The sequence below is a fragment of the Podarcis raffonei genome, chromosome 6, assembly GCF_027172205.1.
Source record: "Podarcis raffonei isolate rPodRaf1 chromosome 6, rPodRaf1.pri, whole genome shotgun sequence".
Classification (NCBI taxonomy): domain Eukaryota; kingdom Metazoa; phylum Chordata; class Lepidosauria; order Squamata; family Lacertidae; genus Podarcis; species Podarcis raffonei.
The window spans coordinates 92,608,101-92,625,045 of NC_070607.1; the positions used below are offsets into that span (position 1 = coordinate 92,608,101).

Genomic DNA, 16,945 nt, shown 5'->3' on the forward strand with positions numbered 1-16,945 from the left:
CGCTAGGTATTGCTGCTGCTTTATTGTTCTGCAAACCACCGTGGTAGTTCCTTGAAAAGAAAGGCAGTTGCAGAAATGATTTTAATAAAATATAAATATGATGGAAGGGCTGGCGCCATGTTGTTTTTACGGTAATTAACTGTATGCTTTTAATAGATGGGAGAGATTTAATTCTGCCAATGCTTTTTAATGGTGGTTTTCCCCCCCCTCCTCTGTTTTTACCTGTTATTATTTTTTTACGAAAGCTCATACCAAGAACTAACTTAGTTGGTCTTTAAGGTGCTACTGAAAGAAAATTTTTTTTTTTGTTTTGACTATGGCAGACCAACACGGCTACCTATCTGTAACTGGAATTATTTTTATCTGTAACCCGTCTTGAGTCCCTGTCAGGAAAAAAGGAGGGGTATAAATTTATTTTTTTTATTTCTCTCCTTTTCCCCTGACTGGGACTCAAGGTAATAGTAAAAATAATTGGAGGCAGGGAAAGGGAGGATTTATAGAGAAACATAAAAGAGTGAGAAGCCAGGGTTGCTGCATTCAATTGTTCAACATGGTGAGGACAATCTGGCTAACCGGATTCAAAAATACACACTCACACCCTGCTCACCCACAAAAACAAATTCTCACTACAGCCACACCCAGCCTCTCTTACAACCAAGGAAATGCAAGTATTCACTTTCCTAACTGTTTCAATTCATAAACCAAGAAATTATACATTGACCACTAGGAACGAAACGTATGTTGCAGATATTTTTCCACATTTATTATGCTATTTTTGTGCTATACAAATGACATGGGAAAACTTATTTGTATAACATTATTCTTGTTTATGAAACCCAGTTAAAACAAACACGGTGACGACACTCTGCACATGGTCAAATGCACTGCTCACATAGTGGCTGAGAAACCCAAACCACGATTGCCTGCATTATGGGACAGCAGGAAACATGGATAGAAAAAGGTGCAAGAAAATGCATAGCAAAGAAATGAAAATATCTACACATTCCGTTCTTGGAAGTGTTGGGAAAGTGCACCTAGAAAAAAAGCAATAAGAATATTTCTTTCTTTTGACACATAAAGGCAGCCCTGCCGAAGCAAGGCCTCAAAAAATTAGTTGAAAACTCATAAATGTTCCTCCCCACGGAAATCTTTAGTAAAAGGCGAAAGATTTATACGATCTGAGGTGAAACCAGAGTATGCTCTTAGCAAGCCGACGAGCCCCGCCACTGCGCGGGCGCCTGCCACTGAGGTTACGGTGATCCTATATTTTAGCTTTCCCCCGCCCCGAAAAAGACTTTTTATAGGTGAAAAAGGAAAAATAAAAGATGGCTCCAGTGTTTCTCCTGCGGTAGTAGAAGCCGTTCGCGTTAACGGCGAAAACGACGGAGGGAAAACCGGCTCCCTTCAGCGCAATGCATCATGGTCCCAACGAATGCTAATGAAGCCTTGCCGGCTCTCAGCCCCGCCCGCGCAAAGCTAGTATTGAGGAACCATAGAGATAAGAAAAATAGATACATACACATGGGGAAAAACTGACTTTTCACTTGACAGCGGCTTGTTACATGGGCGTGGCCAGAATTTTTGTTAGCGGGGGCTGGCCTTTGTCAAAGGGGGGGGGGAGAGAACCTCAGCTAGGTATTTTTATTGATTTTTATCGATGGGGGGGCTGTGGACCTGTTCTACTCCCTAGGGCAATGGTGGCCAAACCTGTCCCTCCAGCTGTTTTAGGACTACAACTCCCATCATCCTTAGCTAACAGGAACAGTGATCAGGAATGATGGGAATTGTAGTTCCAAAACAGCTGGAGGGCCAAGTTTGGCCACCACTGCCCTAGGGGCAATATTCCCATCCTAGCAACTTCCAGATATTCTGTACTATCAACCCCCACTGCCCAACTTTCCCGGAAAGGGGCAGGAGAAAGTGGGAGAAAGTGTACGGTCCTTAGGTCCCATCTCCTGCCCTGATTTGTAAAGAACTCATGTATGTATTTAACAGTCACTACCCACAAAGACGCGGGATGCGGGTGGCGCTGTGGGTTAAACCACAGAGCCTAGGACTTGCTGATCAGAAGGTCGGCAGTTCGAATCCCTGCGATGGGGTGGGCTCCCGTTGCTCGGTCCCTGCTCCTGCCAACTTAGCAGTTCGAAAGCACATCAAAGTGCAAGTACCGTATTTTTCGCCCTATAGGACGCACTGGCCCATAGGACACACCTAGATTTTTTTGGGGGGGGAATAAAGGGGAAAAAATTATTTCCCCCCCCCAGGCGTGGGGCTGGGGCGGGGGAAGCTCAAGCTTCCCCCTCCCCCAGCCCCCAGAACGGGACCCAGAGCCATGCCGAAGCTGCGTGCAGCCTTGGCATCGCTCTGGGAGCTTGCGGGGCTGGAGGAGGGGGAAGCCCTCCGCCAGCCTTCTAACCAAGTCGGAGGACAGCGGGAAAGGCGCGCTGTGCCTCTCCCGCTGTCCCCCGAGTTTGCGGGGCTGGCGACGGGGAGGAATCATAGAATCATAGAGTTGGAAGAGACCACAAGGGCCATCGAGTCCAACCCCCTGCCAAGCAGGAAACACCATCAGAGCACTCCTGACATAATAGAATCATAGGAGCAGGCTTCTCCCCCCCGCCAGCCTTCTAACCAAGTCGGGGGACAGCAGGAAAGGCGCACTGCGCCTCCCGCTGTCCCCCGAGTTTGTGGGGCTGGCGGTGGGGCTCTCCAGGCTTCAGCGAAAGCCTGCATTCGCCCCATAGGACGCACACACATTTCCCCTTCATTTTTGGAGGGGAAAAAGTGCGTCCTATAGGGCAAAAAATGCGGTAGATAAATAGGTACCGCTCCGACGGGAAGGTAAATGGCGTTTCCGTATGCTGCTCTGGTTCACCAGAAGCGGCTTAGTCATGCTGGCCACATGACCCGGAAGCTGTACGCCGGCTCCCTCGGCCAGTAAAGCGAGATGAGTGCTACAACCCCAGAGTCGGCCGTGACTGGACCTAACTGTCAGGGGTTCCTTTACCTTTACTTTACCCAGAAAGAATCCTGGGAACTGTAGTTTGTTAAGGATGCTGGGAATTGTAGCTATATCTGTTATGTATTGAAGTTCTCACCCTGGCCACCAGGAGTATCGTGTATATAGTTTTCACTCAGGTCCACGTCAGTTACTTTAGGCAGGAAACCCTGGGTTGTTGTTGCTACAATGTTGACAGCCGGCTGCCTATAAAAGCAGGCTGGCTGAGCTGTTTGCTGTTCAGTTCTGTTCCAGCTTACAAATAAAGAGCTGCTTTGGAGAAATCGCTGCGTCATCTGCTATGTCTACCCACTATTTAACAATATCATTGTTTAATATTGTTGGCACCCGTCTGCTTCGAGACACAATGGAATAGTGCACCATGGGAGGTGGGCAAAGTCAAAACATTGGAGGTTTACAGCAGCCTTTAACAAACTACAGTTCCCAGCATTCTTTAGGGGAAGCCACACCTGTTTAAAGTGGTATACAAGAGCACTTTAAACTTATTGTTGGGGCTGGGATGTGACCTTAGGTGTTAAGTTGTGGGTGAACATATCAGACGACACAGCTCTTGTTTATTCACAGGCCAGAACAGAACTGAACTGAAGGGTTCAGTCAGCCTGCTTATATAGAGCTCCAGTACAACGTAACTGTAACAATTTTCTAAAAACTATCCAATCACTGAACGTCACTTCCGATCCTTTATGTGCATAACTATGTACAGTATCCCCCTGCTGGCCCAGGGTGAGAACTTCAGTACATAACATTAGGCATCACAGCAAAAGTCCTGGATATCTGGAATTGACCCCTTTCTGCTCTGTGTTCAGGATGCAGTATCTCCGCTCCCTTCCAGGCGACAGATTTATTGAGCCTTCACTCTGCCTTGTTGGCACAAAGTTTGCCGGGAGGCTAGACAGCAACGGCTTTTCCAGTGTGCGCTTCCCCTGTCGCTTTTTGTTCTGCCAAAAGTCTGAGTGCACTTCGCAGATCGTTGCTCTTTCCAGGTGGGACCCAAATCAAAGTTGATCTGGCGTTCTGATGCACCTAAAACCTGCCTTTTTTGTGGTAGGAAACTGAAGGGGGACATGCACCACAATGTGTGGGATAACGAAGGCAGCCAGTGTGGTGTAGTGGTTAGAGTGTGTTAACGGAGAAATCTGAGGGCTCCCTTGGACAAAAAGCAAGGACACCAGCCAGGAATACCAGAGCAAAACAGCAGCCAGTAGGCTTGGTTTTTATGGAAGACTGTCGCGACAGGACTCCCACCTGCCACCAGATGAAACAAGATGGAAGCCCTGAACAAAAGGAGACCCCAACTTTTATTAGCTACTGCTCCCGTTGCTCGGTCTCAGCGCCTGCCAACCTAGCAGTTCGAAAGCACCCCCGGGTGCAAGTAGATAAATAGGGACCGCTTACTAGCGGGAAGGTAAACGGCGTTCCGTGTGCTGCGCTGGCTCGCCAGATGCGGCTTTGTCATGCTGGCCACGTGACCCGGAAGTGTCTGTGGACAGCGATGGCCCCCGGCCTCTTGAGTGAGATGGGCGCACAACCCTAGAGTCTGTCAAGACTGGCCCATACGGGCAGGGGTACCTTTACCTTTAATCCCCCAACTACATCATGACTACATCATTGACACATCACAAAAAGGAGGGGTCGAGGGAAGAATTGTGGTGGTAACCTGAGTGTCTTGTCACCTGGCCGGTTCCACCTTTCCCCCTCCCCATGAGTACTTTCCAGAGGACAAAGGGAGTTTGCAGTTTCCTGTCCCCAGAGGGAAGAGCTGATCACTGCCCTTTGTTCCACTCCATGCTGAATCCACTCCCATATGCAGGTTCTTTGTGAGCGTGATGGTCTTCTGTCTAGGACCATCAAGGTTGGCATGCCAACTGGGTAGAGCTCCTACAGACGTGTTGGTACGCTCGAGGGATTATGGCTGCCCTGTATCAAACCTTCCCCCTTTGATAGTCCTTCCTTTATAGAGCAAAATAAAAGTGGAACAGTACAGATCCGATATACGGGTGATTTTCTATGAATTTATAACAGAAGCATCGCATATGTGGTGTGTGAGTCTTTACTGAGCGAGTCTTTACAGTGAGGCCATCAAGCTCACTGGGTGACCTCGGGCCAGTCACTCTCAGCCTAACCCACCTCATAAGGTTGTTGTTGTCGTGAGGATAATATGGGGAGGAGTAATAATAATAATAATAATAATAATTTTTATTTATATCCCGCCCTCCCCGGCCGAAGCCGGGCTCAGGGCGGCTAACAACACTAAAACAGTGCAACATTATAAAAACATTATAAAAATTAATTAAAATCGAAATTGATGGCAACCATAAACTAAAGTTTTGTAAAGATTGCCAAGGAGGGAGTCAGGCTGCGCCCTGACCAAAGGCCTGGTGGAACAGCTCTGTCTTGCAGGCCCTGCGGAAAGATGTCAAGTCCTGCAGGGCCCTTGTCTCTTGTGACAGAGCGTTCCACCAGATTGGAGCCGCAGCCGAGAAAGCCCTGGCTCTAGTTGAGGCCAGCCTAACCTCTCTGTGGCCTGGGACCTTCAAGATGTTTTTATTTGAAGACCGTAAGTAGAAGTATATATGCTACCTTGAGCTCCTGGAATAGCTCAAAGGGAATATAAATGTAATGAAAATAAAAATAAGAACAAAAACAAAAATGAAAAAATAAAGAAACATTTTTTTTTTCAGTACAGCATTGTCTAACCTCCCTGCAATCAAATCAGAATTTATATGTCCACTGAATAGCTGAGTTTGCCTCCTGGCAAAAAATTGTGCAAAACGGGCCATGCTCAATTAACAGGTAGTCTGGAAATAACTTGAGTGCTGTCTTTTTGGAAGCAGGCTTGGTTTTTTTGCAAGAGTGCCAAATCCTCTTTAATCGCAGAAGCTTAATTCACCGGTATGCGAGTGAATCCCACCTGCGAATCAGCAACAGTCTGGACTTAGTTTTACTGCAGTCATTGCAACCCTGAACCTCATGCAGACTGGCGCAGCCAAAACTGAAGGCAAATAAATGAATAATGAGAGAAACTTCCTAAGTAATGTTAAGTGAATTCCCATCCCCATGTTCTCCCCCCGCATTGCACACACACATACCTTGTCTTTATTTTTATCTGGTTAGTTTAATGCACAGGTTGAACAGCAGGGGAAGAACCTGATTTTAATTAGAAGGTTTAGCGGAGCCAAAGAAGGGGCCTGAATACAGGAGATGGCCCCGTTCCAGCTTCAGGCTCTCGAACTCCACAACTGCAAATGAATTATTTCTAAGTAAAACATTTTCTGTACTTTGTGGTAACAGCAAGGCCAAAAAAAAGGAGGATGTATTTAAATGGAAGAGACCTTTGGATGTAGAATGAGCAAAGGGAGAGTGATGGGTGATTATGGGCAGGAGACATCCTTTTGCAGGTTCAGTTCCCTATCTGTAAAATGGGTATTATTATTATTATTATTATTATTATTATTATTATTATTACTCTGCCCATCTGGGTTTCCCTATTCCTTAGGGAATAGTAAGGATCTGCTTAGCGCAGTTGTTGTGGACTACAAATACTATCATCCCTGAACACTGACCACACTGACGGGGGCTCATAGGAATTATAGTCCAAAACACCTGGGGAGTGCCGGGTTGTCAAAGGCTGGTGTTCATCATTTTGAGGGCCTTAATGGAAATTCTGGATGTGCATAAAAGGTAAAGGTAAAGGGACTCTGGGGTTGCGGCCCTCATCTCGCTTTACTGGCCGAGGAAGCCAGCGTACAGCTTCCGGGTCATGTGGCCAGCATGACTAAGCCGCTTCTGGCGAACCAGAGCAGGGCACGGAAACACCGTTTACCTTCCCGCCGGAGTGGTACCTATTCATCTACTTGCACTTTGACGTGCTTTCGAACTGCTAGGTTGGCAGGAGCAGGGACCGAGCAACGGGAGCTCACCCCGTCACGGGGATTTGAACCACCAACCTTCTGATCGGCAAGCCCTAGGCTCTGTGGTTTAACCCACAGCGCCACCCGTGTCCCTTTCTGGATGTGCATACACAGCAGTAATTCAGACGTTTCTGCAAATGGGCTCTGTATGGAGGGGCATGTACAAACCAGACCTTAGTCTACTTCTGAATGTAACATTGTTGTTGTTGTTTAGTCGTTTAGTCGTGTCCGACTCTTCGTGACCCCATGGACCAGAGCACGCCAGGCACTCCTGTCTTCCACTGCCTCCCGCAGTTTGGTCAAACTCATGTTCATAGCTTTGAGAACACTGTCCAACCATCTCGTCCTCTGTCATCCCCTTCTCCTTGTGCCCTCCATCTTTCCCAACATCAGGGTCTTTTCCAGGGGGTCTTCTCTTCTCATGAGGTGGCCAAAGTATTGGAGTCTCAGCTTCAGGATCTGTCCTTCCAGTCAGCACTCAGGGCTGATTTCCTTCAGAATGGAGAGGTTTGATCTTCTTGCAGTCCATGGGACTCTCAAGAGTCTCCTCCAGCACCATAATTCAAAAGCATCAATTCTTCGGCGATCAGCCTTCTTTATGGTCCAGCTCTCACTTCCATACATCACTACTGGGAAAACCATAGCTTTAACTATACAGACCTTTGTTGGCAAGGTGATGTCTCTGCTTTTTAAGATGCTGTCTAGGTTTGTCATTGCTTTTCTCCCAATTAGCAGGCGTCTTTTAATTTCATGATTACTGTCACCATCTGCAGTGATCATGGAGCCCAAGAAAGTAAAATCTCTCACTGCCTCCATTTCTTCCCCTTCTATTTTCCAGGAGGTGAGGGAATAAAACCATAGGGGCACAAAAGAGACTGCTGGATCGGGTCAGTTCTCACAGTGGCCAACCAGATGCCTGTGGGAAACCCTCAAGCAGGATTCGAACACAAGAGCCCTCTCTCCGCCTGTGGTTTCCAGCAACTGACATTCAGAAGCATTGTTGCCTCCAATCGTGGAGGCAGAACAAAGCCATCGAGAGCCCTCTCCTCCTCCTCCTCCTCCTCCTCCTCCTCCTCCTCCTCCTTGAATTTATCCAGTCTTTTAAAGCCATGCAGGTTGGTAGCCATCACAGCTTCTTGTGGCAGTGAGTTCCATAGTTTATCTTTCCTGAATCTTCTTTTATCTGTCCTGAATCTTCCAACATTGTTGGCAGGGACATCCCGAAGGCCTTTAGGGAGATATTCTTATATGCGACGGCCACAGCTTGGACTTTGGTGGCAAAGGGGTGGAAGGAACAAGAAGCCCCGACAATAATGGACTGGCATTACAAGCTACAAGAATTTGCTGAAATGGCGCAGTTGACAAATACCCTGAGAGGCAATTCAAATCAAAAATTTATGGAAAAGTGGGATAGATATAAAACATATGTTCAAAAATACAGTAAAGGTTCGCTATCTATGCTAGCTATCTATGCTATGCAGTAAAGGTTCGCTATCTATGCTAGAGGGACGCGGGTGGCGCTGTGGGTAAAACCTCAGCGCCTAGGACTTGCTGATCGTCAGGACGGCGGTTCGAATCCCTGCGGCAGGGTGCGCTCCCGTTGCTCGGTCCTAGCGCCTGCCAACCTAGCAGTTCGAAAGCACCCCCGGGTGCAAGTAGATAAATAGGGACCGCTTACTAGCGGGAAGGTAAACGGCGTTTCCGTGTGCTGCGCTGGCTCGCCAGATGCAGCTTGTCACGCTGGCCACGTGACCCGGAAGTGTCTGCGGACAGCGCTGGCTCCCGGCCTATAGAGTGAGATGGGCGCACAACCCTAGAGTCTGTCAAGACTGGCCCGTATGGGCAGGGGTACCTTTAGCTTTACCTTATCTATGCTAGCATTTGATTGGCGTTGGAGTGAGACTGAGTTGAGAAATAAGACTAAGAGCACATATTGATATAGGAATGTATTGGATAAAATGTAAAGAAATATACAATAATAAGAGTACTCTCATTTGTAAAAAAGGAATATACAATGGGATAGACAGGAAATCTAGTGTGTGGGTATATGATTTTTTGTTTTTTCTCTTTGTTCTTTCTTTTGTTTTGTTTCATTTTTTTCTAGGTATATAGAATTTGTATATAATTTTTGTATACATGTTGGAAATTATAGTAAGTAATGTAATATGACAATGTTTACCGACGTAATATAAGAATGTTAACAAATAAATAAAATGCAAATTTAAAAAAAGAAAAAGAAAAAAAATTTAAAAAAGAGATTCTTCCAACATTCAGCTTCAATGAATGTCCATGGTTTCTAGTGCTATGAGAGAAGGAGAAACGCTTTTCCTCTTCTCAATTTCTCCATCCCTGGGCTAATTTCTACATCTCACCAGCGTAAGATCTGTGAGTTGCCACCACCTTTCCAGCCAGATATCCCTCTCTTTTCCATCTATCCTTAAACTTGGACTTTTTTTAAAAAAAAACCACCCAAATGTGACACTACGAGACAAATGGCCAAAGACCTACTTGGTTCGAAAGTTACTGTCTGCACAAACGGTCCACAGCTGTTGCTTTTCTGCAAGCTGTTGGCTCCGTCCTGCCAGATCACATCTGGGCTGCTGTTGCTCCGGAGGAACAGGCTGCAGCCAACACATATCCATCACATACTTTCAGCGCTGACCTCTCTGTCCATTTGCCCTTTCTGTTTTGGGATGAAGAGGGATTTCTCATTAAGCGGGTTGCTGGCTTCAGTCTGCAATGGGAGCCAGGACCTCTGCATGTTCCAACTGCAAGGGGCAGGACATGCATGGAAGCCAGAATAATAAGAATCGAGGATCCTGACCCGGCTTTGCATACAAACTCTGAGCGGACTGCTTCTCCAAGGAAGACGTTTAAAAATTGGCAGTAGCGGGGGGGGTGGTGTTATGAGAACTGGGGACAGTGGTGTTCAGACTTTCTCTGATCAGGGATTGCTTCCCACATTGACTTTTCTGGCAAGGAACTGCCCCAGGCATCAGCCACAGAATGGTTGTGTAAAGGAGTCTGGGGGATATTTGAGGAGTCACACAAGTCTGTTGGACCATGCCGTAACGTTCTGTGTGAACGGAGGCTGTATCTCAGGACAGCTGTGCGTCGGTGGGTATCTGGATGATTCACGTTTGATCAGCATACATTTAAAGCACCCCTCCAGAAAAAAAAGAACCCAGGGAATTGTAGTTTGTTAAGGGCGCTGGGAATTCTAGCTCTGTAAGGGATGAACTAGAGTTCCCAAGATTCTTCGGGTGTGTGTGCTCTAAATGTATACAGTACATATGCAGGGTCAGTCCTGTAACAACAACAGGCTTTTCTCCTGCTCCTTATTCAGGCGCTGAGCACGTGTGAATTGTAGTACAGTGGTACCTCAGGTTACATACGCTTCAGGTTACAGACTCCGCTAACCCAGAAATATTACCTCGGGTTAAGAACTTTGCTTCAGGATGAGAACAGAAATTGTGCTCCGGTGGCCCGGCAGCAGCAGGAGGACCCATTAGCTAAAGTGGTACCTCAGGTTAAGAACAGTTTCAGGTTAAGAACGGACCTCCGGAACGAATTAAGTTCTTAACCCGAAGTACCACTGAAACTTACATGTGTTTGTACCATTTCGCGGTATTTGTACTGGTTTGCAGGTCATTCCAGTGTTTGACTCATGGAGGCGCTGTTGATAATAAGCTCCGCCCCATGCTGACAAAAGTGGGAGGGGATTGCAGGCGCGGGGGACCTAACTGGACTAGAGTCCTGGCGTGGGGTGAAAAGGTAAAGGTAAAGGGACCCCTGACCGTTAGGTCCAGTTGTGACCGACTCTGGGGTTGCGGCGATCTTGGTTTACTGGCCGAGGGAGCTGGTGTACAGCTTCCAGGTCACGTGGCCAGCATGACTAAGCTGCTTCTGGCGAACCAGAGCAGCACACGGAAACGCCATTTACCTTCCCGCTGGAGCGGTACCTATTTATCTACTTGCACTTTGACGTGCTTTCGAACTGCTAGGTTGGCAGGAGCAGGGACCGAGCAATGGGAGCTCACCCTGTCGTGGGGATTCGAACCGCCGACCTTCTAATCGGCAAGTCCTAGGCTCTGTGGTTTGATAATAAGCTCTGCCCCATGCTGACTAAACTGGGAGGGAATTCCAGGCGCGGGGGACCTAATCCGGACAGGGACCTAATCCTGGCGTGGGGTTAGAGGGGCTTTAACCATTTCCTCCACCACTGCTGCATCTCAATCTGGCTTGCTCTCCCTCCTGCACTTGCAGTTCGAATTGCCAGAAAAGGGACCCATAGGAGATGTTCTGCAAAGCAAACCTATTGGTTTCAGGAAACACCTTCTCAATTATCCCTCCCTATTGAGAAACTTCTGGTGAGCTTTTAAGGAACTTCAGGGTCCCTGGAACAAAAATGTACACAATCCAAGTAACAGCAGTCCTTTGGAGAACTGATGAGGAAATGTCACTCATGCTAAGCCACTGTCTGTAAAGGTTAATTGATATCTGACTTTAACTTTTTAATATAGTTTTTATTGCATGGTTTTACTGCTGTAGGGACTCAGGTGGCACTGTGGGTTAAACCACAGAGCCTAGGACTTGCCAATCAGAAGGTCGGCGATTCGAATCCCCGTGACGGGGTGAGCTCCCATTGCTCGGTCCCTGCTCCTGCCAACCTAGCAGTTCGAAAGCACGTCAAAGTGCATGTAGATAAATAGGTACCACTCCGGCGGGAAGGTAAACAGTGTTTCCGTGTGCTGCTCTGGTTCACCAGTCATGCTGGCCACATGACCTGGAAGCTGTACGCTGGCTCCCTCAGCCAGTAAAGCAAGATGAGCGCTGCAATCCCAGAGTCGGTCACGACTGGACCTAATGGTTGGGGTCCCTTTACCTTTACTTTACTGCTGTAAACCACTTTGCCGTTGTTGTTTTTAATGTCACAGCAGTATATAAAGAAATAAAATAATGATTTGAAGAGGAATATGATGTATCCCACTACAGTGGGGTCAACATGCCAAGTGAAAAATGCTTTTTTTTTGGTAAACTTTTTGAGCTTTTTCTCTTCTTCCTTCTTTTTTTTACAATCAATCGGTGTATTCATTGTATGAAATAAATAACTAAGCGTATCTGCTCAGTCTGCTGCCCAGGTGCTTAGGAATGATGGGCAACTACAAGGCCTTCTTGGGGTGCTTTTAAATCAGACCTGGTCTGGACAGCACTTTTAAATAAATGATAATAATGAAAGCCAGTGTGGCATAATGGTTAGGGTGTTCGGCTAGGGCCCAGGAGACCAGGGTTCGAATCCACACTCGGCCATGAGACTCACTGGGTGACCGTAGGCTACTCACCATCTCTTAACCTATCCAACATCACAGGGTTGTTGCGTGGGTGAAATGGGGAGAACCGTGTACACCCCCCTTGAGAAGATAAAGGTGGTATATAAATGAAACAAACAAATGGAAATCTTCAAACAGAGGACTTACCCCTGACAGCCTTTTGTAGAAGGTAAAGGTAAAGGGACCCCTGACCATTAGGTCCAGTCGTGGCTGACTCTGGGGTTGTTGCAGTGCTCATCTTGCTTTACTGGCCGAGGGAGCCGGCGTACAGCTTCTGGGTCATGTGGCCAGCATGACTAAGCTGCTTCTGGCAAACCAGAGCAGCGCACGGAAATGCTGTTTACCTTCCTGCCAGAGTGGTACCTATTTATCTACTTGCAGTTTGACGTGCTTTCGAACTGCTAGGTTGGCAGGAGCAGGGACTGAGCAACAGGAGCTCACCCCATCATTGGGATTCGAACCGCCGACCTTCTGATTGGCAAGTCCTAGGCTCTGTGGTTTAACCCACAGCAACACCCGTGTCCCTACGACAGCCTTTTGTAAACAGTGTTTAATGCTGATTCGATAGATCAGCAAAATGTGCGGTAGGCATTGGGGTCAAGTTCGCCTCCCCTACTGTTCAGGGCTGTTGCTTCTCCCAACATACAGAAGGGCTGTGGCTCAGTGGTAGGGCATCTGCCCTGCATGCAGAACGTCCCAAGTTCGGTCCCCAGCGTCTCCAGACAGAGCTGGAAAAAACTCCCTGCCAGAAAATTCTAGGGAGCTGCTGCCAGCCTGTGTAGGCAGTACCAAGCTAGATTGACCAATTGGCTGAGACTGCATAAGGCAGTTTCCTGTGTTTAAAGAGAGGGCTGAGATGCTACACGAACCTTGAACCAAAAAATGCAAAACAAGAAAGTCCACAGTCACATCTATGCCAGGAGCATGTGGAAGAACACTTGGTAGCTTGAAACGTGCGCCTTACAGCTAATGTTTCTGGAAAAGGGCTGGCAGACACCCTGGATGTGGCTTGTCCATTTGGCTTCCTTGATACTATACTATGGACCTTTTTGTTCATTTAGCTGAAAACAAGTGTACCTATTTTCCTTCTGTCAGATGTTGGTCGGCAATAGAAACACACTCCCCCCTACCCTGTGCTTTCATCCTGGGAGTTTGAGACTCAGACTCAGACTTGCTAAGGCCACTTCCTTCCTCTCCAGCCGTGTCAGTTTCACCCATTGCTCCCCTCTCCCAGCCACTTTGCATGGACTTCCTCAGCTACACACACACACACACACACACACACACACACACACACACATGTACATCACACCCAATCCAGTGGACGTTTGGGAATTTTGCAGATTTACACACAGGTACCCCTGTATATTTCTGCTGGAGTTGGTTCAATGAGGACTGTGTGCATTTGCTCTGTCTGCACCCCACCCTCCGAACGTTAAGCTGCGGCTTAAAGATAAAGGAAACGGGAACACTGAAAGTGCAAAGAAGTTTAGAAAGCACATGTGTTTGCTTTTAGAAATGCAAGACTGGCGTTATGTTGAACGAATGAACACACACACACACACACACAGAGCTGAGTTTTCCACTTCCCGCAGGAGGGATAGGCTATTCTGACGATAGGATTTTACCCAACACCAGCCCGGCAGCATCAAAACTTTGGGCACAATCTTTCCAGAAGTTCTTTACAAGGAGATGCATTTAAATGAGTGGGAGATGCACAAGGGCATCTGTCACAGAATTGTAGAGTTGGAATGGCCCCAAAGGATCATCTAAGTCCAACATCCGGCAATGCAGGAATCACAGCTGTGTCGTTTTCACGCGAAGCTGTCTACCTTCGACTCACACAAACGCAGACAAATGCACAAACACACTCCAAGGAACAAGGGAGAGGAGGGACTCCCCCAGCTGACATCTCATTTCAGGTTGCTAAGATGAGGCCACCTGCTTGGGCCCCCCACTTTTAAATCCCCACATTTGAAAGCAGATGAGCGAGGGACTGTGACGAGGATATGGAGTAAGCACTTGGAAGGAAATAGATGCTCTGAACAAACGAATCCCAAGCCACCTTTCAAGTCACATAAAGATCCACTTCCATGCTAAAAGTGCATGCTATTTTATAACATACTCCAAACATCTCCTCCTTTCTGCAAATCCTTTGCTTAACTACCCCCACCCCGGGGTCTGCAGCAAAACCTAAACATGTTGAGTGCATTTCTGCACATTCTTCCCTTGTTAAGCTCTGACTTTCCCCCTTTCCATGTGAAACGGCGGACTGTAAACTCCTTGGAGACAGAGACCTTTTCTTTTCCTGCTTCTGCTCTCAACTGCTCGGTGCATGAACGGTGCCGTAGGAATAATATTGCTTTTGCTCAATCCCCCGTTTGCAGAATTCTTTTCTGCAAAGCAACTTCCAGTGCTTTGTAACCAATAACACACACACACACACACAATCTTGGGGAACTTATAATTTCCAATAGTTTCTCCAGAAATGTGAATGTCTTTGGTGCCACAACAACTCCCCAAAGTAGGTCCACTCTCCCATGTAGAGGCAAGGAACTTGCAACCACGAGACAGTAATTTGCCCAAGGCCACGCCACGGGTCTGTGGCAGAGGTGGAACTTGACCCTCCCACCTTCCGGATCCCAAACCCGGATCTAGCGGCACTCCACTAAACTGGCGCACACAGTTTAACACCCAGAGGAGAATCGCCAAAGGAAAGTGCTACTTACAGGACATTGGTCTGTGGTGGGACTTCAGGGATGGTTTCTAGCATCAAATGCATGCATCTGACTGTGGTCCTGAAGCATAAGCACCGGCTGGGGCAGGAGCTGGCTGAGACAGGTAAGAGAAGCACCAGGTAGATGCTGGGGAGGAGGCCTGCGGCTCTGCCCAGCATGGTGTTTGCAGGGATGTTAAGTTCCCCAGATTCTGAGCTGCAAAGAAGCAGACCGAAATCTCCCAGCCTTGAGGGACGGGGAGGAGAAGAAGGGGGGAGGAAGGAGGAGGTGGGGACACACACGGACATATGTTTCCAATTAAGTTAAGGCAGTCTGACAGGCCAACTCCCACCCTCCCAGCTTACGATGCACATACAACATCCGAAAATCAAACTGCGACCCCAGTTGGGCTCTGCTCTCCACAGCAGATTCCTCGTTAATTCTGCCTTGGCTCCCAGCCTGATTAGCAGGAACTCTTCGTTTTCCCTGGGTGGCAGGGGGGGGGGGGTCTCAGGACCCAAAGATCAGCAAGGAGGGTGGGACAGAGAAGCCTGCTTTGCAGAGGGATCTTGGAGACCCAGTCGTTGTTACTAAAGAGATGCAATGGTCGAAGGGCAAAGGCACCATCACCCTTGGAGCACAGATGTAGCAGACTCTAGAGACACTGCTAATGGCTGGTGTACTCTTTCACCAGAGCATCACCAACAAAAGAAAGCACTTTCCACAAGGGCTTGCATGCTGCAGGTGCACCAAACTGCTATGACATGGGGGGGGGCGTACCTGTCTCTAGGCATAACACCCTGATATTGGAGGCTAAGCAGGGTCCAGACAGGTTAGTACTTGGAGGGGAGACCTCCTGGGAGTGCCTGGTGCTGTAGGCATGGTGAGGAACCTCTGGTCCTCCAGATGTTGTTTGAAGCCACCTCCCACGAGCCCCAACCAGTACAACCAATGGTCAGGGTTGATGGGAACACCAGACCAGCAGCATCTAGAGTGCCATGGGTTTCTTAAACCTGGGCTAGGAGTTCATAACGCCCAACCACTGAAACCGCCGTGTTCAGTCTGATAAGCAGCGATGGACTCTGAAAACTCTAGAGCAAGCAAGACTAGGAAACTCTGGTTCATGGGCCAATCTTGGTCCACTAGGGACTTCAATTTGGATCTTGAGGCCATTTTACTTAAACCACATCCACCTGACCTTCAGCTGGTTGGGAGGACAGGATTAAATCCTGCACTGGCTGCACACACCTGTTCCCAGCAGGGAAGGGGTTCCCATAGCCAAGGTAGCAGGATTTAATATCCACTCATCAGTTGTTGGCAGGGGATAAATCCTGCTCTATTCAAGCTGCCTAATGTTCCCATTTGAGCCATTGGTTTTTGGAGACTCAAGTGTGTATGTGCACTGTTCTTTTCTTTTTTTCTTTCTTCTTCTTATTCTTAGCACGCTGGGCATGTCAACTCAAGCACCTTTGGCCCTTAACCAACAGTGAAACATGCACCAGTGGAAAGATAATAGGAAGAGCTATCCACAGAGGTGCAGATTTGATACCTGATTTGATTTCATTATTTTATATATGTTGGAAGCCGCCCAGAGTAGCTGGGGCAATCCAACCAAATGGGCAGGGCATCATCATCATCTGACGGTGGCAGGTGAAGGCTCTTGACAGCCCCATGTCCTTGGTTGGAAGGTGGGGAGAAAGGTGCTCCTAGATGTATCTCCATGCAAGAACCATCAGGCTCTACCCAAATTCCATCTTGGCTCCACACTGACTGACCAGGCCCTGCCCTGGTTCCATGGTGGGCTTTGGACTCTAAATGTTCTAAGGCTAAGCCAGGCATCCCCAAACTCGGCCCTCTAGATGTTTTGGGACTACAGTTCCCATCATCCCTGACCACTGGCGTCCTGTTGGCTAGGGATGATGGGAGTTGTAGTTCCAAAACATCTAGAGGGCCAAATTTGGGGATGCC

At 47.9% G+C, this 16,945-nt stretch overlaps 1 protein-coding gene and 1 non-coding gene across 3 annotated transcripts in view; both read right to left on the reverse strand.

Annotated features, from left to right (window-relative positions):
- The window catches only part of LOC128416582 (peroxidasin homolog), a 72,075-nt gene extending 56,777 nt beyond the window's left edge, over positions 1-15,298 (reverse strand). For both annotated transcript variants that reach the window (XM_053394509.1, XM_053394508.1), the window contains exon 1: positions 14,990-15,298. In XM_053394509.1, the coding sequence (XP_053250484.1) occupies positions 14,990-15,285 (296 nt within the window). In that variant the 5' untranslated portion in view covers positions 15,286-15,298. The remainder of the gene's footprint in view (positions 1-14,989) is intronic.
- LOC128416780 (U5 spliceosomal RNA) lies at positions 1,083-1,198 on the reverse strand. The gene has a single exon (XR_008331297.1). It is a non-coding gene; the product is annotated as a U5 spliceosomal RNA (small nuclear RNA).
- Positions 15,299-16,945: the final 1,647 nt, after the last annotated feature.